This window comes from Eleutherodactylus coqui, chromosome 11 (genome assembly GCF_035609145.1).
Source record: "Eleutherodactylus coqui strain aEleCoq1 chromosome 11, aEleCoq1.hap1, whole genome shotgun sequence".
Classification (NCBI taxonomy): domain Eukaryota; kingdom Metazoa; phylum Chordata; class Amphibia; order Anura; family Eleutherodactylidae; genus Eleutherodactylus; species Eleutherodactylus coqui.
Window position 1 is genome coordinate 131,999,092 of NC_089847.1, and position 22,628 is coordinate 132,021,719.

Genomic DNA, 22,628 nt, shown 5'->3' on the forward strand with positions numbered 1-22,628 from the left:
GATGAGATGACTGAGGAGCCCTCATGAGGATGATGAAGAGTGACTGTGGTGGCAGGGCAGATACCTGTATTCTGTATCTTTTCCTTAGCTGTGAGATGTGTCTGTGAGAAGAACTTATCCCTATACCCCAGAACTGGACAGAAGAGGAGGAAAAGAAAGTGAGAAGGTTATAGATCAGAGCAGATCACACACAAGAAAACTGACAGGACAGACAATAGCAAGCAAAAAACAAGCTGAAGATTCACATCAAAATATACAGTAATACAAATATGGCATAATCACAAGATCAATGCTCAGAAGTCACTTCATCCCGAACTATTAGTAATTGACCAACCATAAAAATAATAGGAGGGAGAGAGGAAGAAGAGAGGAAGACGGGAAGGAACAAGAGAGGAAGACGGGAAGGAACAAGAGAGGAAGACGGGAAGGAACAAGAGAGGAAGACGGGAAGGAACAAGAGAGGAAGACGGGAAGGAACAAGAGAGGAAGACGGGAAGGAACAAGAGAGGAAGACGGGAAGGAACAAGAGAGGAAGACGGGAAGGAACAAGAGAGGAAGACGGGAAGGAACAAGAGAGGAAGACGGGAAGGAACAAGAGAGGAAGACGGGAAGGAACAAGAGAGGAAGACGGGAAGGAACAAGAGAGGAAGACGGGAAGGAACAAGAGAGGAAGACGGGAAGGAACAAGAGAGGAAGACGGGAAGGAACAAGAGAGGAAGACGGGAAGGAACAAGAGAGGAAGACGGGAAGGAACAAGAGAGGAAGACGGGAAGGAACAAGAGAGGAAGATGGGAAGGAACAAGAGAGGAAGAAGGGAAGGAACAAGAGAGAAAGAAGGGAAGGAACAAGAGAGGAAGAAGGGAAGGAACAAGAGAGAAAGAAGGGAAGGAACGAGAGGAAGAAGGGAAGGAACAAGAGAGGAAGAAGGGAAGGAACAAGAGAGGAAGAAGGGAAGGAACAAGAGAGGAAGAAGGGAAGGAACAAGAGAGGAAGAAGGGAAGGAACAAGAGAGGAAGAAGGGAAGGAACAAGAGAGGAAGAAAGAAAGGAAGGAACAAGAGAGGAAGAAAGAAAGGAAGGAACAAGAGAGGAAGAAAGGAAGGAACAAGAGAGGAAGAAAGGAAGGAACAAGAGAGGAAGAAAGGAAGGAACAAGAGAGGAAGAAAGAGAGAGAAGAGAGAGAAAGGAAGCCAACAACAGAAAGCAACAGACAAAAGGATATTCTGCAGTTTTTCTGACCTTTTTGTTTTATAAAATGTAAATCTCTAAAGTTTTGAAAATTTCACCTTGAAATGTAAGAAAAAAATCTAACTGGAAGGTTTTTTTCCTATTGTTTAATTCTTTTAGCCTTGTACTCACGTAACAGATACTAGATGATAGCCCCAAACAGTGCCTTATTATGTAGGGAATAGCGGCATCCAGCCTTTCATAGACCAGCAGAAACAAAAAAAATATCTTCCCTGTTAGGTACAGAGAGTCCAAATAATGCAGATCTCAGTGCCATTTGGGGTCTGCAGAAAGCTGGATGCTAATCCCTAAGAGCACCGGAATGATGGCTATTAGTAGTTACTTATTTTGCAGCATCTGTTACCTCTTGGGTAGCTCAGGGATCATTTTCTTCTATGAGATGATGAGGATGATGGAGATTTGAGTAGATGGTTGGGATAATTTGGAATGGAGAGTTACGTGTAAAATGCGTGAATGTTAGTGCAGGTGAACGTAAAACCAGCGAGCAACGCCCACGGGGCCAGACAAACAGCAAACTCTGTCCTGGATCCTTACAATGCAATCCATTAAATTACAGCAGTGGTCTGCAGCGTGCGATGGTCAGACTGAAGAACCTGGGAAAGCCATAATGTTGATCATAATGGTTTCCACCCAGCCTTCCAAGGAACGACAAGATTAAAAGATAGCATAATACATGAGTACGACTCAGGGACATATATACTGGGGCTTTATTTTAAGGGGTAAATGCCCTTTACCCAGACATGCTGTCATTAAATGGGCTATCTCTCGTTCACATAAACTCATGCTCAATGTCCAATAAGGGCATTTTGAGCTAGTAGAGCAGCGGGCATCTCTAAACCTGGACGATGCGCAGCATCAATTCAAACCAATGAATGCTTATTCTGAAGCATTTAGCGCCCCCTACAGTCCATCATGGATGATCCCAGCAGCAGTTGAGTAAGGGGTTGTGCACAGGTTAATGGATGCCCTGCTGTCGGGATTCTCCATTGCCTCTCTATAGCGCTGATACAATCGTGGCGGTGTTACTTTGTAGCATGGAGCTCTCACTTACTAACCTCCTCGCGTAAAGCTATTGGACGGACTGCCATCCAAGTGTCCTGGCACAATATGCTTAACCCCTCCGCTCATTCTGGAGCTCTTTCTCGTGCTGCCTAAAGTCAGGCAAACAAATGGACAATTGAGACAACAGCGGGAAAAAACAAAACGGGAAACAAACAAAAACAGGTTAAATGCAACATAAAACATGGATGAAAACTGCAGACACATAACAATCCCCTCCCCCATCGGTGTCCTCCATGAGAATCATTAGGTGAAACGATTAATGGATTAGGGCGCTGGATGTTAGGGAAAGCCAAGCATGCGTGATTTCCTTAGGGTTCCAGTTTCCCAGCGAGGAGGGCAAATCGTATAAGGAAGAACTAAGCGGATTAAGTTTTAAGTAGGCGACTTTTCCAGTCACGAGTCTTCCGCCTGGATCGCACCGGTGTTACCTTCCAGTGAACCCGACCCCATCACATGATCACTGCAATGTAACCGGAGGACGCTAAAGACCAGAAGGAAAGACAAGGAGTCTCTTGCAATTTCTAGGGACCCCCAAATGTATCTATGAAGAGACTAATGCAGTACACTGTGTCCCAAATTATTATGCACGCGCCATTTGTGTGTTTTTCCAAAACAAGTAGTCTGTGCGAGGATTCTCTCTTATCCTCAACAGTTTTATTACAAGTGGAAATCCTGAAAATGGCCGAGGCTTCATTTCTATTTTGAAATAAACACAAAATCTGTTGTTGCAAATTACTTTTTTTTTTTTTAAATATTTTTATACGCAATTCGGCCCCTAGAAGAAGTTGTCGTTTTGCTGCAGACCCCGTCCTGCAGTTCCATCTCAGGCAGATCTGTAATGATGAGAGTTGTGGTGATTAGTTGGACGGTCTTGTCACCGGAGGCCCTAAAAGTGGTTCCCCCCTTGGCCTATAAGAGGCTCTCGGAGGCCCCTTGTGTGTAGTGACCTCTTCTTCTGCTTGTAGAGCTTGTTGGCCACTAGACGCCTCTACGACGCAGAGAAGAGATTTCACCCCGTTACCAGAGGGGGGCGCATTATTGGGATGTGAGAAGCTGGATGGTCGGATCCATGAATTGTCCCCCACCGTGCCGTTCTGACCAGACTGTTAGGAGGTGTTGGGACCAGTGGATGTGTGAGGGCACACATCTCGAGGTGAGTGCCTAAATCCTGACTTTCCTGTGGAGCGGCACACTGCTCTCTGCTGGTGTGATGGTCTGGGAGACATCGCATACGACAATTGGTCCCCCCTAGTGGTGGTACAAGGGACAATGACAGCTCAGCGATATGTTCAGGACATCATGCAGCCACATGTGTTCCTCTTATGGTGGCTTCCAGCAGGATAATGCTCGGCCGCACACACAAGGGGGTCCCAGGAGCCCCCACAACATTGTCACAGTTCTCTGGCTGCCCGGTCACCAGATTCATTACTAATAGAACATGTATGGGACCATCTGAGACCCCAACCTCAACAGCCTACAAGTTTGTACGATCTAGAGGCTCAATTACAGCTAATGTGGAGCTATATGCTGCAGGATACAATACAGAACCTGTATGCCTCCATGCCCGCCCGTATCACATCTTGTATCCAAGCTAGAGGCAGTACAAAAGGGTACTAGAGCCTCCATGAATGCCCTTATCACATCTTGTATCCAAGCTAGAGGCGGTACAACAGGGTACTAGAGCCTCCATGCCCGCCCATATCACATCTTGTATCCAAGCTAGAGGCGGTACAACAGGGTACTAGAGCCTCCATGCCCGCCCATATCACATCTTGTATCCAAGCTAGAGGCAGTACAAAAGGGTACTAGAGCCTTCATGAACGCCCTTATCACATCTTGTATCCAAGCTAGAGGCGGTACAACAGGGTACTAGAGCCTCCATGCCCGCCCATATCACATCTTGTATCCAAGCTAGAGGCGGTACAACAGCGTACTAGAGCCTCCATGCCCGCCCGTATTACATCTTGTATCCAAGCTAGAGGCAGTACAAAAGGGTACTAGAGCCTCCATGCCCGCCCGTATTACATCTTGTATCCAAGCTAGAGGCAGTACAAAAGGGTACTATAGCCTCCATGAACGCCCTTATCACATCTTGTATCCAAGCTAGAGGCGGTACAACAGGGTACTAGAGCCTCCATGCCCGCCCGTATTACATCTTGTATCCAAGCTAGAGGCAGTACAACAGGGTACTAGAGCCTCCATGCCCCACGTATCACATCTTGTATCCAAGCTAGAGGCGGTACAACAGGGTACTAGAGCCTCCATGCCCACCCGTATCACATCTTGTATCTATGCTAGAGGCGGTACAACAGGGTACTAGAGCCTCCATGCCCACCCGTATAACATCTTGTATCCAAGCTAGAGGCGGTACAACAGGGCACTAGAGCCTCCATGCCGCCCGTATCGCATCTTGTATCTAAGCTAGAGGCGGTACAACAGGGCACTAGAGCCTCCATGCCGCCCGTATCACATCTTGTATCTAAGCTAGAGGCGGTACAACAGGGCACTAGAGCCTCCATGCCGCCCGTATCACATCTTGTATCTAAGCTAGAGGCGGTACAACAGGGTACTAGAGCCTCCATGCCGCCCGTATCACATCTTGTATCTAAGCTAGAGGTGGTACAACAGGGCACCAGAGCCTCCATGCCGCCCGTATCACATCTTGTATCCAAGCTAGAGGCGGTACAACAGGGTACTAGAGCCTCCATGCCGCCCGTATCACATCTTGTATCTAAGCTAGAGGCGGTACAACAGGGCACTAGAGCCTCCATGCCGCCCGTATCACATCTTGTATCTAAGCTAGAGGCGGTACAACAGGGCACCAGAGCCTCCATGCCGCCCGTATCACATCTTGTATCTAAGCTAGAGGCGGTACAACAGGGCACCAGAGCCTCCATGCCGCCCGTATCACATCTTGTATCCAAGCTAGAGGCGGTACAACAGGGTACTAGAGCCTCCATGCCGCCCGTATCACATCTTGTATCTAAGCTAGAGGCGGTACAACAGGGCACTAGAGCCTCCATGCCGCCCGTATCACATCTTGTATCTAAGCTAGAGGCGGTACAACAGGGCACTAGAGCCTCCATGCCGCCCGTATCACATCTTGTATCTAAGCTAGAGGCGGTACAACAGGGTACTAGAGCCTCCATGCCGCCCGTATCACATCTTGTATCTAAGCTAGAGGTGGTACAACAGGGCACCAGAGCCTCCATGCCGCCCGTATCACATCTTGTATCCAAGCTAGAGGCGGTACAACAGGGTACTAGAGCCTCCATGCCGCCCGTATCACATCTTGTATCTAAGCTAGAGGCGGTACAACAGGGCACTAGAGCCTCCATGCCGCCCGTATCACATCTTGTATCTAAGCTAGAGGCGGTACAACAGGGCACCAGAGCCTCCATGCCGCCCGTATCACATCTTGTATCTAAGCTAGAGGCGGTACAACAGGGCACCAGAGCCTCCATGCCGCCCGTATCACATCTTGTATCCAAGCTAGAGGCGGTACAACAGGGTACTAGAGCCTCCATGCCGCCCGTATCACATCTTGTATCTAAGCTAGAGGCGGTACAACAGGGCACTAGAGCCTCCATGCCGCCCGTATCACATCTTGTATCTAAGCTAGAGGCGGTACAACAGGGCACCAGAGCCTCCATGCCGCCCGTATCACATCTTGTATCTAAGCTAGAGGCGGTACAACAGGGTACTAGAGCCTCCATGCCGCCCGTATCACATCTTGTATCTAAGCTAGAGGCGGTACAACAGGGCACTAGAGCCTTTCTACAAGGGCCCAGTTTCAGACAATAAATTATTCTTTTGCTCTGATATTATAATCACTTACTGATATCAACGTTACAATCGCACAGAAAGCGTCATTCCATCCGACAACTTCTAGGGGAGGGATTGGTTTTTGACAATGAGTGTATTAAGCAGAATTAATTTTTAACCCCTTAATGACACGGCCTATTTTGGCGTTGAGGACCAAGCGATTTTTTGGTATTTTTCCATCTCCATTTTTCAAAAGCCATAACTTTTTTATTTTTCCGTGGACGCGGCCGTATAAGGGCTTGTTTTTTGCGTGGCGATCTGTAGTTTTTATCGGTGCCACTTTCGGGTACATAGACTATATCGTAAAATTTTTTAATTTTTTTTTTAATGATAACAGGGAGAGAAAACGCATCAATTCTGCCATAGATTTTTTTTTTTTTTTTACAGTGTTAATCATGCAGCATAAATGACACACTAAATTTTTTCTGCGGGTCGGTACGGTTACAACGATACCAAAATTGTAATATTTTTTTTTAGGTTTTTACACTTTTTTGCAATAAAACCCCCTTTTTTTTGGAAATCTTTTTTTTCTCTATAGCTGCATTCAAAGTCCTGTAACTTTTTTATTTTTCTATGTACGGAGCTCTTTAAGGGCTTATTTTTTGCGAGACGAGCTGTAGTTTTTACTGGTACCATTTTGAGAAACGTACGGCTTTTTTGATCACTTTTATTGCATTTTTTGTGAGGCAAAATGCTAAAAATTAGCATTTTGCCACTGTTTTTTAGCGGTTTTTTTTACGCTTTTTGTCGTACAAAATAAAAAGCGTGTTCAACTTTTTGTACACGTCGTTACGGACGCGTCAATATCCAATATGTGGGGTTTTAGTTTTTTTTTCCCTTTTTTTATGCTAATGTAGAAAAAGCATAAAAAAGGGTTTTTTTTTACATTTTTTTTTTACATTTTTCTTTTTTTTACACTTTTCTTTTCTTTTTTTTTATACTATTTGAGTCCCTCTGAGGTACTACTACTGCTCTGCCATGCCTTATCTCTTGTACAGCGATTATAGGCACAGGCAATACAGGAAGCCAGTGTCTGGCGTCCTGTTGCGATGGTGACAGGCCGGGCTCTCGCGATAACATCGCGAGTTCCGGCCGGAGACACACAGGGATCGCGATCCCTCTGTGAACTCTTTCCCTGCCGCGATCTACTTAGATCGCGGCAGGGAAGGGGTTAACAGCGGCGGGCGCATCTCCGATGTCCCCCCGCTGTTGGAGCGGGACGCCGGCTGTGACTGACAGCCGGCTCCCGCTGCGGGATAGCGCGGGATCTTATGTGATCCCGTGCTATCTCCAGGACGTACCGGTACGTCCTTTTGCGGGAAGTACCAGGCTCCCAGGACGTAACGGTACGTCCTGGAGCGGGAAGGGGTTAAACAGCCATGCTTCTATTTCCAGACCAAGTTCCATGTTGATATTTGAGCCCCTCTTTGATGTGACTTGAACTCTCCTGATTGCACTTGTACGCCCATCTACAGTTTCTGCTTGTATTTCAGTAGAGGACGCGGAGTTTGAGGTATACTGATGCTCACTCTCATATCTTCCTTCTAAGGATGCTCCGCAGGTTCTCACTAGGACTGAGGTTAGGAGATGATGGTGGACACTCCATAATGTTATCTCCTTTTATGGCTATAGCAGCCAAGGAGTCAATGGGGTTTTTGCAGCACGGGATGGAGCATTGCCTTGTATGAAAGCGGTATCTTTTTATACCACGGAGTTCATTTCGACACCCTCAGGGACCCTAAGGGGACTTACCATCTCACTTTCCAATATTCCAGCCCAAAACATCACTCTGCCACCTCCTTGCTGACATCTTAGTCCTCGTAGTAACAAGGTGGCCATTCACCACCCATCCAGAACTCTATCCACCAGGACCATCCGGTGTAGCATGGCATACATCAGGGAAAAAAACTGTTTGAAAATGAGTGTTTATGTATTTCTGAGTCCGTTGCGAACGCTTCTCCTTGTGAGCTTTGGTTAGAGGTGACCGAACAGCTATATGCTAATCTCTGGAGGAGCCTGCATCCATAAGTCTGCGACACTCCAGAGACCCAGCAACTTCATCAGCAGCATTTATCAGACTGTATTGGCCTGTGCTGTGAATCGCTCACATATCTTTTCATAGCTCAATGATCTCTCTTCAGTTTTGATGAAATATCAATATCTTTTAAGCCTTTTGCAAGACATTGGACTAATTCCCGCTTTTCATCTCCAGAAAGGTCTTTCTTCCTCCCCATATTGCAGGAGAACTGCGATTTGCTTAATAATGTGGAACATTCTCTGGAAGTAACTTTCCCTGCAGCCACCTGCAATCTAATTAACAAACCTGTCTGACATTGGTATCGCACGTCTAAAAGGAGAGGAGAAACCAAACAAACACTTTATTTTAAAAACTAAAGTTTAAATGCTGATTTTACTGAAATCCTGTTAATATTTAATTTGCGTAATAATTTGAAACAGAGCGTACAAACACAGCGGGCTTACTGGAAACACTGGGGAATCATCCACTGGCAACAATGACTGTCCAAGAGAAAGAGGAGGATGATGGGGCACAGGAACAGATCCCAACACCATCTAATTGGGTAAGTGGGGGTCCCAGTTGTGCCCTATAGTGAAGGATGTCTAAATCTTAGAAATAAATCACTGTGTACATACATTACTTATCCTGTACTGCCCCTGAGTTACATCCTGTATTATACTTCAGAGCTGCACTCACTATTCTGCTGGTGGAGTCACTGTGTACATACATTACTTATCCTGCACTGATCCTGGGTTACATCCTGTATTATACCCCAGAGCTGCACTCACTATTCTGCTGCTGAAGTCACTGTGTACATACATTACTTATCCTGTACTGATCCTGAGTTACATCCTGTATTATACTGCAGAGCTGCACTCACTATTCTGCTGGTGGAGTCACTGTGTACATACATTACTTATCCTGTACTGATCCTGAGTTACATCTTGTATTATACCCCAGAGCTGCACTCACTATTCTGCTGGTGGAGTCACTGTGTACATACATTACTTATCCTGTACTGATCCTGGGTTACATCCTGTATTATACTCTAGAGCTGCACTCACTATTCTGCTGGTGGAGTCACTGTGTACATACATTACTTATCCTGTACTGATCCTGAGTTACATCATGTATTATATCCCAGAGCTGCACTCGCTATTCTGCTGGTAGAGTCACTGTGTATATACATTACTTATCCTGTACTGCCCCGGAGTTACATCCTGTATTATACTCCAGAGCTGCACTCACTATTCTGCTGGTGGAGTCACTGTGTACATACATTACTTATCCTGTACTGCCCCTGAGTTACATCCTGTATTATACTCTAGAGCTGCACTCACTATTCTGCTGGTGGAGTCACTGGGTACATACATTACTTATCCTGTACTGATCCTGAGTTACATCCTATATTATACCCCAGAGCTGCACTCACTATTCTGCTGGTGGAGTCACTGTGTACATACATTACTTATCCTGTACTGATTCTGAGTTACATCCAGTATTATACTCCAGAGCTGCACTCACTATTCTGCTGCTGGAGTCACTGTGTACATACATTACTTATCCTGTACTGCTCCTGAGTTACATCCTGTATTATACTCCAGAGCTGCACTCACTATTCTGCTGGTGGAGTCACTGTGTACATAGATTACTTATCCTGTACTGACCCTGAGTTACATCCTGTATTATACCCCAGAGCTGCACTCACTATTCTGCTGGTGGAGTCACTGTGTACATACATTACCTATCCTGTACTGATCCTGAGTTACATCCTGTATTATACTCCAGAGCTGCACTCACTATTCTGCTGGTGGAGTCACTGTGTACATACATTACTTATCCTGTACTGATCCTGAGTTACATCCTGTATTATACTCCAGAGCTGCACTCACTATTCTGCTGCTGGAGTCACTGTGTACATACATTACTTATCCTGTACTGCTTCTGAGTTACATCCTGTATTATACTCCAGAGCTGCACTCACTATTCTGCTGGTGGAGTCACTGTGTACATACATTACTTATCCTGTACTGCTTCTGAGTTACATCCTGTATTATACTCCAGAGCTGCACTCACTATTCTGCTGGTGGAGTCACTGTGTACATACATTACTTATCCTGTACTGATCCTGAGTAACATCCTGTATTATCTTCCAGAGCTGCACTCACTATTCTGCTGCTGGAGTCACTGTGTACATACATTACTTATCCTGTACTGCTCCTGAGTTACATCCTGTATTATACTCCAGAGCTGCACTCACTATTCTGCTGGTGGAGTCACTGTGTACATAGATTACTTATCCTGTACTGACCCTGAGTTACATCCTGTATTATACCCCAGAGCTGCACTCACTATTCTGCTGGTGGAGTCACTGTGTACATACATTACCTATCCTGTACTGATCCTGAGTTACATCCTGTATTATACTCCAGAGCTGCACTCACTATTCTGCTGGTGGAGTCACTGTGTACATACATTACTTATCCTGTACTGATCCTGAGTTACATCCTGTATTATACTCCAGAGCTGCACTCACTATTCTGCTGGTGGAGTCACTGTGTACATACATTACTTATCCTGTACTGATCCTGAGTTACATCCTGTATTATACTCCAGAGCTGCACTCACTATTCTGCTGGTGGAGTCACTGTGTACATACATTACTTATCCTGTACTGCTCCTGAGTTACATCCTGTATTATACCCCAGAGCTGCACTCACTATTCTGCTGGTGGAGTCACTGTGTACATACATTACTTATCCTGTACTGATCCTGAGTAACATTCTTTATTATCTTCCAGAGCTGCATTCATTATACTCCTGGCTATAGACTGCAGAATGCTTCTGTGTTGCCCTGATGTATATATATATTTGAACATTCAGTTAGCATCCTTCTAAGATAAGTTTTCAACCCCACCCGCTAAAGCCCAATTTACACTCTTCCCTGCATGTACTCGCTCCGGTGCTGTTGCAGAGGAGCGAGTATTGTTGGCTCGTAGCGGGAAGGCTGAAGAAGATTTCACTCCTCGCTCTCCCCCGCCCATTCCCTTTAGCAGCGGACGCTCTGTACTGCACGGCTGCTGTTTACACTGAACGATCATCGTTCAGTGTAAAGTGAATAGAGGCCAACGAGGCTGCAACAGCACAGGAGCAAGTACATACGGGGGTCAGTGTCGGGCATCGTTAGCCCGACAGTCGTCCCGTGTAAATGGGGCTTTACTTGCTTCAGTATAATTGACCTTTCACCTTAGAACACAACTGCAGTCGCTATTGTGCGGTTCTACATTCTTTTAGGACACATTGTCATCTTCTGTCATATGTAGCAATTATCCCGACAAATTGAGCAGACTGAAGAGAAATAAATAGAAAACAGAATTTGTGGATCCTGACGAGAGTGGAGCGCCCCTTCAGGACATTCAGAGACGGGAGTATCTTGTGTTGGACTTGCCTCCTCCCTGCCTTACCTGGCGACAGGGCCAATGTGGGTCTTATGGTGAGGGTGCTGCTGCCGTTCACTTTGTAGTGGACAGAGATGGCGTTCAGCAGGGCCTGGAGGTACTTCTCCTGCTCGATGCTACTGGACGACTCGAGAGAAGAGGTCGGAGCTGCGGGGAGAACAGACATGGGATAAATGACTGTAATAACCACAAGGAAACGCCATTATACCCAGTTAGCATCATTGTCACCCACGTGGCATCAGGAACAGAGCAGAATCTACTGCCCTACCTAGAGGACATCAGTGGGACGTGCTTCATGAAATAGTCTGTATTATTAGACAGACCTTCCTTCTAAGGTGACTTCATGAGCGGCAAAATGTTCTGCAGCAGCAAATCCACAACACATTCTGATAAAGAAATGCTGCGGATTTCACCAACTGTGCTGCAAAATGTGAGATCCGAAGCATAAGGTGAGAAGCAGAGGGTGTAAAATCCCCCCCGCAGGTCCATTTACTTGCATACAAGCCTTCCCTGAAAACAATGTCCTCCCAGCTCTGCTTTGGGCACGAGTGCCGGACTACCAGAACTTCTGGACTATCGGACCACCATTACTTACCGGCAGTGTGCGTATTCTGAGATTTAAAGAGACCGACGACTGTCTTTCCGTGGAAGCCTCCGGATCGGAGTAAGATGGCGTTTGTCTTGGGGTTTTTCCAGGAGACGACGGGAAGTCTGTTATGGCGATAACATCGAGCGACTTTCTGCAAGCTGCTGTCTTGGACTGACTGTGGTACGACCAGGAGACCGGGGTAGCTAGAAGAGGTGAAAAGGGCGTCAGGTCTATTTAGGCAATACCCTGTAAAGGGGACTCTGTTTCGCTAAAGAGGTGACCCACCTCCGGCACAGGGAGTACATCCTGTTCATGGCTGTGACGCGGAAGTGCTCGGATTTCAATCGCGTGGAGCTGTTATTGATGGTCCCCAGAGCGAGGCGCTGGTAGTCCCGAAAACAAGCGCGCTCTACCAGTTGTTCCATCGTAGACTTCTCGGTTGCTTTCAGCGTAGCGCTCGGCAGCTCGTTATCATCGGAGACTGTGGACAAAGTGCAATATAGTAGTTGGTCATGTGACCGCAATATTGAGATGAGGAATACGTATCTGTAATAGGGAGAAGATGCAGCCATATCTTAAGAGGGTGCATGTACACGGGCGATTTCCCTGCATGATTTTTGCGACCTATAAGATGTAGAAAAATTGTGGGAGGAGAAGAAGCCATTGTTATTAACGGGGGCGTTTACATGCGCAGTGTTGTGAGAAGAGAAAAACTGCAGCACCTTCTATTTTTGCGTCATGTCGCCCATTCTTCCCTATTGGAGCTTAAAAAAAAGACAACAAAAAAAAAAAATAGCATTCCGCTCGCGCGTACATGTGAGGTTCATGCAAGCATACGTTTTTTACTCCCATAGGGAATAATGGGTGATTTTCACGTGAGAAAATCGTGAGCGCGATTTGTTTTTCTTGCAAGACGCATCGCACTCACAAAAATCGCATCAATGCAACTGCACACTCACATGTAAATACACCTTCAATTAGGGAATTGCTATTTATGCAAATACATTAGGTCCCGCAGAGGTGACCCGACATCAGAGAGGGTTCATTGTAGCAGGGAAAGTTCTGCAGATCTCAGAGTTATTCCATGGTGGAAAATCCACACCAAAGTTTGTGTCAAGTTCAGGGTCGAATTCTGCACCATCGGGGGTGAAATCTGCAATAAATGATGTGGATTTTGAAGCAGATCCTCAAGAAAATCCACAGTGCAAAATATGCTGCAGATTTGGGTGCGGATGCACACTGAGATTTGCAACATGTAAACACACTTCCTCCTTTGATTCTCCGCCATCTAGCAATGCTGGAAGGGCTTGCAATGTCCTATTATCATCATCACATAAGAGAAAAGGATATGCCCTATGCAGGAGCCGTGTAGATTGGACGGCATACAGACCGTTTGCTGTCCGTTGGGAGTTGCACCTGAGTTTCTCGGACGTAACTTACCTTATGACTATGTGCCTAGGGCCTAGAGGTAAGAACCACCATCTGCGGTGGAGGACAGGAGAGGGATATGGCATGTGTTGCTTTTAGCCCACAAAGCCTACACTCATACACGTACATACTTGGTCTAGACAACTTTTCAGACTGAGAGTTCTTAAAGGAGTTGTCCAGGGTTAAAAAAAAACATGTCTGCTTTCTTCTAAACACAGCGTCACCCTTTTCTGTGCATTGTGTCTGATATTACAGCTCAGGTTTAAAGGAGCTGAGCTTCAATACCGTGCACAACTCTATGGACAATGGTGGCGCTGTGTTTGCAAGAAAGCAGCCATGTTTTTATAACCCCTTTAGGATGCAATCCTAGACAATCTTCTGTGGGATCAACGGCCTGAACTGCAGACTAATACATTTTACCTGCACTGACACATTGCAACAAACAGGAGAGAAATCTGTGCTGCTGAGAGGATTGTCTGTCTACACTGGATACACTGTAACAAACTATAAGCTGTGAAATGTTATAGGCCTCATTCACATGGGCACGCTTTGATTCCGTGTGGGAAATCCCACACTTGAATTCTCCCGTGACCACTGCCGGCAACCCTCCGTACCTGTCAGATTTCTTCTTCCTCTGTAATGCGGATATGCTGCTGGCGCTCCGGCGCACATGCGCAGTACTGGTTTCTCTGCACCATTGCCTAGGCGATTACGTGGATCCGCGACACTTCTGCAATGCTCAATGCAGAAGTGCGGCGGGAGGGACGGCTTCCATTGACTTCGATGGAAGCCATCCCTGTGTATTCCGCTCTAAAATAGAGCATGCAGTGGTTTTATTTCGGCACCTGGCGGCCACAAATTAAATCTGCTGGTGTGGATGGAGAGAGGAATCTCCACACACATCAATGGGCACATTGAGCGGCGGATCGCCCATGCATACTGTCAAGTCCAGAATCCGCTGCTCAATTTGCCCCATGTGCATGATCCCTTAGGCCTCCAAAATCTCTAATATTTATGCACACAGGTGGGACCCCCAATCTGCCGACAGCTGAGGGTCCCAGAGGCGGATGTGCCATTAAAGAGGTTGTCTAGGACTTTACTATTAAGCTATTCTCGGGATAGGTCCTCAATAGTTGATCGGCCGGGGCAGTCACTCAGGTTCCCCAATGTCAGTGCAGACGAGCCAAACATGCAATAGAAAGCATCATTCCCATAGAATTCAATGGCAGCATTGCCTTCTAATATACTTCTGGCTCCAACCCCAATGCTGATGGCAGGCCCAAGGACCAGCTGATCTGTGGGGATCCTGAGCAGTGGACTCCTGCTGGCCAACTACTGATGACCCATGCTGAGGAAGGGTCATCAATAATAAAATCCCAGAAAACCCCTTTAATATATATAATGGGAATACCCATTTAATAAATGTCCCCATTCACTGACAGCAAGCAACGCTCTTGAAGATGTTGGTTGAAACAGTCTATGAGAAAGTTGCAGAACTTTTAAATGATTAGATATTATTTGCACGAGATTGGACCAGCTCTTAGACCAGGTAAGCCGTAGCTCCGCAGTATGTACAAAGCTTGCTTGGGATTTGTAGTGCCCCAGGATCAGAGGGTTCGACTACTGCACAGTAGTTTACATTTTTGGCTGCTACATTTAGCCTATTCCTGTTCTTTCAGTGGACGCTTCTCTCCACTGACCTGTGTGAACCTGTCAGACGGGAAGGATGGTTCCTACTAGTATCATTTAGCGCGGAGGGGCTATCTTGGCAGTCAATGACTCTGCTGGCAGCCGTTCTCGGTATGCTCCACTTGGTCAGGAGACCAAATTGTAAGAAGCAGAGACTAATACTATACCAGAAATGTCATCGTCCTCGTTACGGCTCCCGCGCTCCTCCATTATCGTTCCAGTTTTCTTCTTGGCCACGTACGGTCGTCCGATGGTCATTTTTCCAGCCCGTTTCGCCCCTTTGACGATTGTTTTGGAGAGAGTCCTAAAAACAAGAGTGGGAGATGTGCATATGATACAGGTAATATACCCGCATGTGACGCTGGGCGGATCCCACCAATCAGATGGCAGGATGCTCCACTACCGCAATTCGGTCCAAGAGTAGATCTCTGGCGCCCCTATAGGGCATTGCTGTTAGTCCTCCACTTTATATTTTGTCTACCAGCTTAATGCAAACACTACATTGCCCACAATGCATGACAGCAGAGATTTGGAGCATCTCGCTGCATTACATGACTTATGTGGTCAGTGTAATATTTGCAGAACGTGTTACCTGAATGAGGTGTTTTTTTCCTTTTGCTTTGGTAAGATGATGGGCGGAGCTGCCTGTCCTGCCGCAAAGGCGAACGTGCTGAAGATGGACACTGGGTAGCGGAATTTCATCAGCTGCTTTTTGAACAGATCCACCATCTCGGGGCTGACCTCTTCATCGAAAGCCACTTTGATTAACTGCAGGGAAAAAGAGATGATTAAAAAATAAATTAAAAGAAGATGTGAATCCGTATGAGTGGGGGTCATCCTCCGTAATGTAACACTCTGCAACCAATAAGATATCGGATTCTAACGCAGTAGTGAAGAAAGATCATTGGTTGGGGGCGATGAGGCTGCAGCACATATGTCACTGCTGCGGAGGTCTGAGATAGGACTTGCAGCTGTAGTGCATTATGAGAGATGTAGGGTGAAGTATGAGAGATAGAAGGTGAAGCGCTGAGCGAGACGCCCGCGATCCAGCGGCAAAGTCTACAAGTATAAATGCTCTGCACGTCCGCTAACAACCTTATACGGTGATGTCAGCGCCCGTGCAGTCGTTTACCCGACTGTTGGCACAAGTAAAAGGGCCATAAGTGAGGTGCCACCCACCTCTTTGACCTGCACCAATCACCTAGGATGACGATCTGCCAAATAATCACTAGAAAGAGCCAATTCCAATGATAGTCATTCAGTGTAAATGTGGCCACCAACAGGGTGATAAGTGACAACTCACTAGTCGCTTTGTTTTAGTTTACCATAGATCTAGTCGCCGACTGATGAAAAGTCATCTGAACTAATCTGCATGGAGATCCCCACTATGAATGATATCTTGGCGAACTATGAACAATTATCACTCCTTGAACAAGCAAATGAAAATGGCTGTCATTCGTACGCTTCAAAGACTTTTCTGAGCAACTGTGATATCTGAATGATAGGCGCTCCGTGTGATGGGACCTTTAAGGAAACAGCCAAGCGTACTTTGCTGTGCAGTTTGGATCTATGCTTTATCCGGAGCGCTCCCTACAGGCTGGCTTCACGTGGGACAACTATTGTCTGAGTAGTTGCTCAAGATAGTCAGTAAAGCGTACAAATGCTGTTTGCGCTCTTTTACACGGAGCGATTATTGGTCACTCGTTCAAATTGGCAATCGCTGAACAAATTGTCGGGAGCATTTATGCAGGCCAAAATATTGTTCCACGACTAGTTAGGGGGCGGGAGGTTCTATGGCTGGCATGTATTTAAAATTTATTTCGACCCCTCCCGATGCACGCTCACTGGTTGTCAAGTCGACTAAAGGCACATAAATGTTCTGCTGCTGGGATCTGTAGTACTAAGGTTTCTAGCAGCACAGCTCCACAGGTGTGGAATGATTGAGCTGGCTGGGTGTGGTGATCTCCTGCTAGCCAATCCCCTCGGTCTTTGCTCACATATAAACCCTGCTCTCGTCAGTGTCTGTTTGGTGTTCACTATGAGCAGTCATGAATCCTTGTCCGTTGCAGCTTGCTGTGTGTTTGGTGTCTTGTTGGTTCATGTCCGTTTGTACGCTTATTTTCTGTCAGTTTCGTGTGAGTTTCTTCTGCTGAGTTTGTTTGCTATGTCTGGGCTAGGGTGGCCCTTAGGGTCCTCTAGTAGATGTGTCTTGCTAGTGAAGGGACTGCAAGACACGTGGAGCCTTGACGTGGCTTGCAGCTCAAGTTCATTGGTAAATGCACAAACTAATACCTCGTACTTTTATAGCTATATCATCTTATGTGTACAGGTATGCATGGCGAGATTTGTGGTCATTTGTCAGTCCCTAATTTGTGTCTGTCAGTCCAGTTCGCAGTATGCAGTGCTCTGTCCTGTTGGCCCTTTCCTGCAGTATGTCCAGTCTGAATTCCGTTTTTGGTCCCTGGTTTGTGATATCCCCATCTTTGGGCACGTTCGGGTGGGACCCGGTGCTTATTTGCCCACACGAACGTAACAATAAATGCATGCGAATACACTGTGGGAGCCAATCAGCGTTGGGTGGGTGGCGCAAGCTGAACAAGGGCACACCTCCCCTACAAGGTGTTGGCTAGATGTTTACACCAGACGAATCAACCAGCGACTAATTTTAGGTGAACTGAAATGAAGCAACTAGTGGATGAATTCTTGCTCATCCCCTGCTTGGTGGCCATGATTACACTAAGCTGTTGCTTACATTTGCTCTAATGAGCAACTATTTGGACAATCGTTGTCCAAAGATGCTCACTGTGCTAGGTAGTTTAAGTAACTCTAATCAACATCAATGGGAGTTAAAGGGAACCTGTCGGCAGTAATGTACGCCAAGAGCAGCGCTGCAGTACTGACAGTGCTCTGCTTTCTAAAGTCCTTTTGGTTGGTCTGATAATCAGTGATTGGAGCTCAAAGTTTTTGTATGTAAACGAGTGGTCTGTTGGGCATTTCAGACCTTCTCTGCTAGCAGCCGTTCGCTCCCAAAGTCCCCCTTTCTCGCTTGCTCAGACGTGGATTACGTAGTAGCCATCATTCACGTAGCGCTGCCAAGTCTTGCATGCGCTGTAATCTCAACCATGTGACATGTGCAAATTGGCATTGCAAATCTGCCCACAAAAGGCAAAGTTCATTTGCGCATGCACCAGCTGACAACTGCATGGTGAAAGCAAGACTTGGCAGAGCTACGTGCATGATGCCTACTGCGTCATCCACGTCTGAGGAGTAGAGAGGAGCGGACTTTGGGGACAAATACGCTGCTAGCAAAGACGGTTTGGCATGCCCACTGAACCGCTCTCCCACATACGGAACGGGAGAACTTTGAGTTCTAGTTACTGAGGTATTCTTTTATTATCAGAGCAACCAAAGATATTAGAAAGCAGAGCTCTGTTAGTACTGCAGCACTGATCTTGGCGTACATTACTAAATCTGCCGACAGGTTCCCTTTAAGAAAACAGTGAAGTACGCTTGGCCGTTTCAGTAATTCTCGATCATTGCATTCAGTCAGACCGTGGGGGCCAGAGCTGGAGATATCTGCGGAGCCCCAGAGGTGGGAGGTGCACCTAATAGACTTTCATAACAAGTAACAACTTCTTATAACCAGTACATTTCACAGCTGAGGGTTTGTTGTAACCTGGCAATCCTCTAAACAGCTAAGGCTATAAACTGATACAATGTATCAATGCAAGTAAAATGTAACAAACCATCAGGATAGGAGTGAAATTTGTGCTGCTGCGGTGCTTAGCCCAGAAAGGACTGACTAAACTGGACCATTGCAACAAACCTCAGCTGTGTATAAGGAGATAGATTAAAAAGTGTGTTTGGCTTCTAAGGGTATATTCACATGGCGGAATTTACTGCTGAACTTTCCACATGAACTCTGCCTCCCAAAACTGTGGAATATCCCATTTCCAAATCAAGACGTGACAGGATTTGCCACAAAATGCGATTTTCTAAGTCAGAATTTTATATGCAGATTCTGACCACTGACGGCAAATTCCGCGTGCGGATCTACTCCAAAAACCATGTAGGAAAAGTTGTGGATTTTGCCGCGGAAAATTCCACAGTGTAAACATACCCCCAAAGTTCTACTGCGGATTTGCATGTATTGGTAGATCTTCATGTAGATTTAGCCCAAGCCACACAAAAACCACATCAGGAATGGATATGTCAAGTCTCTTTTCCATAACACAGATTTTAAATGCTAAAATGGCGTGAAATCCGCGCTAAAAAAACCAAATACGTGTGAACGAGGCCTTATGTTTCCAAGACTCCGAGCAGTAAACGGTGGGAGCGGTCAGGACGCAGGTACCTGTAATGTGGCCGAGCGGATCTGCAGCCCTTCCTGCATGTTCTGCTGCAGATGGTTCTGGACGTTGATCTTCTTCTCCTTGGTGATGGAAGAGATGGGAACGCTGCGGATGACGTTCTGCTCCCCAACTGGAAGACACATTAAAATACATGTTTGCAGAGCAAAAGGACCTCGAAATCCCGCTGTACGAGGCGCGATCAAGTTCTGTAGTCTACTAATTTGTTCTCAGGAATAGCAGCAGAAAGACACATGGGAGACGTTTTAGAAGACGCCGGCATCCTTCGGGGATGAGTGACAGATGGCGGCACCGTCCAGTGCGCAGAACGCACGTGAGTGCGGATGGAGATAGAAGCATTTATATTACTTAAAATGGTGACAATGACGTACCAAGAACAACATGTAATCATTCGGTTTCCTCACTTTCGTGTAATGACACTCATTGCCATTCATCATCAGCTGAGTGAGACTTGCGGTGAAGGGGTCATGGATGTGAAAAATGTCAGTTTGTGGGTGCGATAGTTCAAAGAAAGCCAAATGTCATGTGAGAACAAAAGAAGCCGTGGCCAGGTGAGAGCCGGCCCAACAACATGAATAAGTGAGTGGAGCAGCGAGTCATGGAGGACCACTGAGTAGCTGTGGAAGAGATCGTCTGCAAAGTCATCATTTCCGTAGGATCTGTGCATAGCATCCTGCATGAAGACCTGAAGATGCGGACAATTTCCTCCTGGTGGGTGCCGCAAATGACGCTGTGCATGTGCAATGTATCAGGTGATCTTGACACATCACAAAACAGCATGAATGGCGCCTTCAATCCGTTAATAGTCACAATGAATGAGACGTGTATGAAGGACGCTCTCCGTGGTCGAACATTTTGAAGTCCTCCTGCTCTTGCATCAATGATTTTCCGGAAGGCAAAAAAGACCCCTAGGAAAGCATTTGCGGAAGTTCGGGGGATGTCAGAAATGACAGTGGCATTTAAAAGGTTAACAGCTCCGATAAGCCAGGCGGCTCATCAGAGCTGTTGCCGCCTGGCACCCGGGATGTATAACGAGAGCTCGCCACACGATCTCTCTTCATATATAGTCTGCCAATATAGGCCATCAAAAGGCATATTGGCTGTCACTAAGGGGTTAAATCTGCCCCATGGTGTTCTTCCTACAACAGCGAATACTGAGGAAGGTTATTTATGAAGCGGACCAAATAAGGAAACACAAGAGGCCTTTGCTGACAAGTACGCAGGTACAAAAACTAACTACTCAGTGTTGTAATCAGAGTCTGGTTCAGAAATAGCGCCAAACTGGAACTCTTGCAGACATGAAAAAAAATCGAGGTCTGCGTCAGTTCAGACGTATGAAGCGGACTACAAACAGCCCTCATAAATCATCCTAGAGACATCCAGCAAGTTGGTGTCACAAACGATGCGTCGGCGAGCGCTGAAATCTATGAAAGGGAAAACAAATTGAATAATGTCGGCAGGACCTGAAAGAGCGACAAAGCTAAACCGAATCCATTACTGTACGCGGTCGCCAACTAGCGTCGTGGGAGGATTTGGAACCCATGTGAATTCACAGAATACGAGGTACTGGTCTATTGAGAATCCCCACCAGACTCGCTAAACACCTCTGCATGGCTAAAAAATTTGGCGCTAAGTGTGCAGTGTCAGGAACACGAATAGTGGGCCCGCTTTTGGTGCAATCAGCGGTGAATACGGCGTCTTTTCAGAACAGGTTTGAACAGTTTTACGACCAACTAAAACCAGAAGAATGTATTGCTTTATCCCATAAGACGGGGAACATGCCGCACCTCCTGCGACTCACTAGCACGGGTTTATGAATAGTTAATGGGCCAGTGAATGGTAAGCACGGGGTTACTGCCACCACGTTAGCTAGACAGGTCCACATGCTATTTTTATATGTGGGCAATTTAAAGACGAAGTCAAGGAGAACAAACACTATCTGCAGAATCACTGTTGAAGAGCTGTAGGCATTATCAGCCAACATGCTGTGGCATACCCAGAGGAGCATAGAAGTGAAGGGTAACCGCGTCCAGCATTTGCTGTAACACGTGGGGAAATTAGTAAAGCTTTTAAAATACAATCCAATTGCTAATTCTTCTTGTCGCAGTATTGTCAGAGGCGGGCTACTTTTCCATTGCCCAACCTGTAGTGTCACCCGACCCCTTCGAATATTCTCATATCAACCTCTAAGATGAACGGACTGAACAATGCCCCTCCTCCTTCTCCATCCTGACATAGACTGATGGAATATTACTGGCTCGGCCCTTTAAGAAATGTTCCTCTGGGTAAAATAGGTACAAGTTGTTCTTGGATTGGGGATAATGTACACAGCGGAGGATACAGAGAGGTCAGCGCAGAATAAATACACAAATAACGGAATATAAACAAACAGCAGCGCTGACTCCGCGCCGAACCAAACGTGTCCACTTAACCTGCCAATAAGCTGCACTCAAAAGGCCACAAATCCTCGTCCTGGCCTGAAAATGCAGCAGAGAACATGAAAAACGAGCGCGGAGCAGGGGCTGCGAACGGCTGACGGGGAATGTGTGCACTGATAAATACAGATAATCTAATTCATATGAAGAGCATGCGTCAGCGACATGAAAGTAATCTACAGAAGAAGCCAAAGAAGTATCAGCGTACGGCGGTATTTATCTAACGTGACTCTCAGCAAATTCCCCCTCATCCAGAATATCTCCGAATTACAGAAACAAGAAGAGGAACAGACAAACCACAGGTAGTCAACAAGCAGCCGAAAGGGACTCCATACAGAGAGATACACATATGCTAGTACATAGGGGGCAGTATTATAGTAGTTATATTCTTGTACATAGGGGGCAGTATTATAGTAGTTATATTCTTGTACATAGGGGGCAGTATTATAGTAGTTATATTCTTGTACATAGGGGGCAGTATTATAGTAGTTATATTCTTGTACATAGGG

At 46.3% G+C, this 22,628-nt stretch overlaps 1 protein-coding gene across 4 annotated transcripts in view; it reads right to left on the bottom strand.

Moving 5' to 3' along the window:
- Positions 1-22,628, bottom strand: part of SBF2 (SET binding factor 2) — a 300,830-nt gene that overhangs the window by 36,550 nt on the left and 241,652 nt on the right. Inside the window, exons 23-30 of one of the 4 annotated variants that reach the window (XM_066583536.1) lie at positions 19,669-19,796; positions 15,907-16,082; positions 15,482-15,618; positions 12,483-12,678; positions 12,204-12,400; positions 11,615-11,755; positions 2,303-2,398; positions 65-133 (exon numbers count right to left, since the gene is read on the bottom strand). In XM_066583536.1, coding sequence (XP_066439633.1) covers positions 65-133; positions 2,303-2,398; positions 11,615-11,755; positions 12,204-12,400; positions 12,483-12,678; positions 15,482-15,618; positions 15,907-16,082; positions 19,669-19,796 — 1,140 coding nt within the window. The remainder of the gene's footprint in view (positions 1-64; positions 134-2,302; positions 2,399-11,614; positions 11,756-12,203; positions 12,401-12,482; positions 12,679-15,481; positions 15,619-15,906; positions 16,083-19,668; positions 19,797-22,628) is intronic. The other 3 variants (XM_066583538.1, XM_066583537.1, XM_066583539.1) reach the window with 3 other exon arrangements.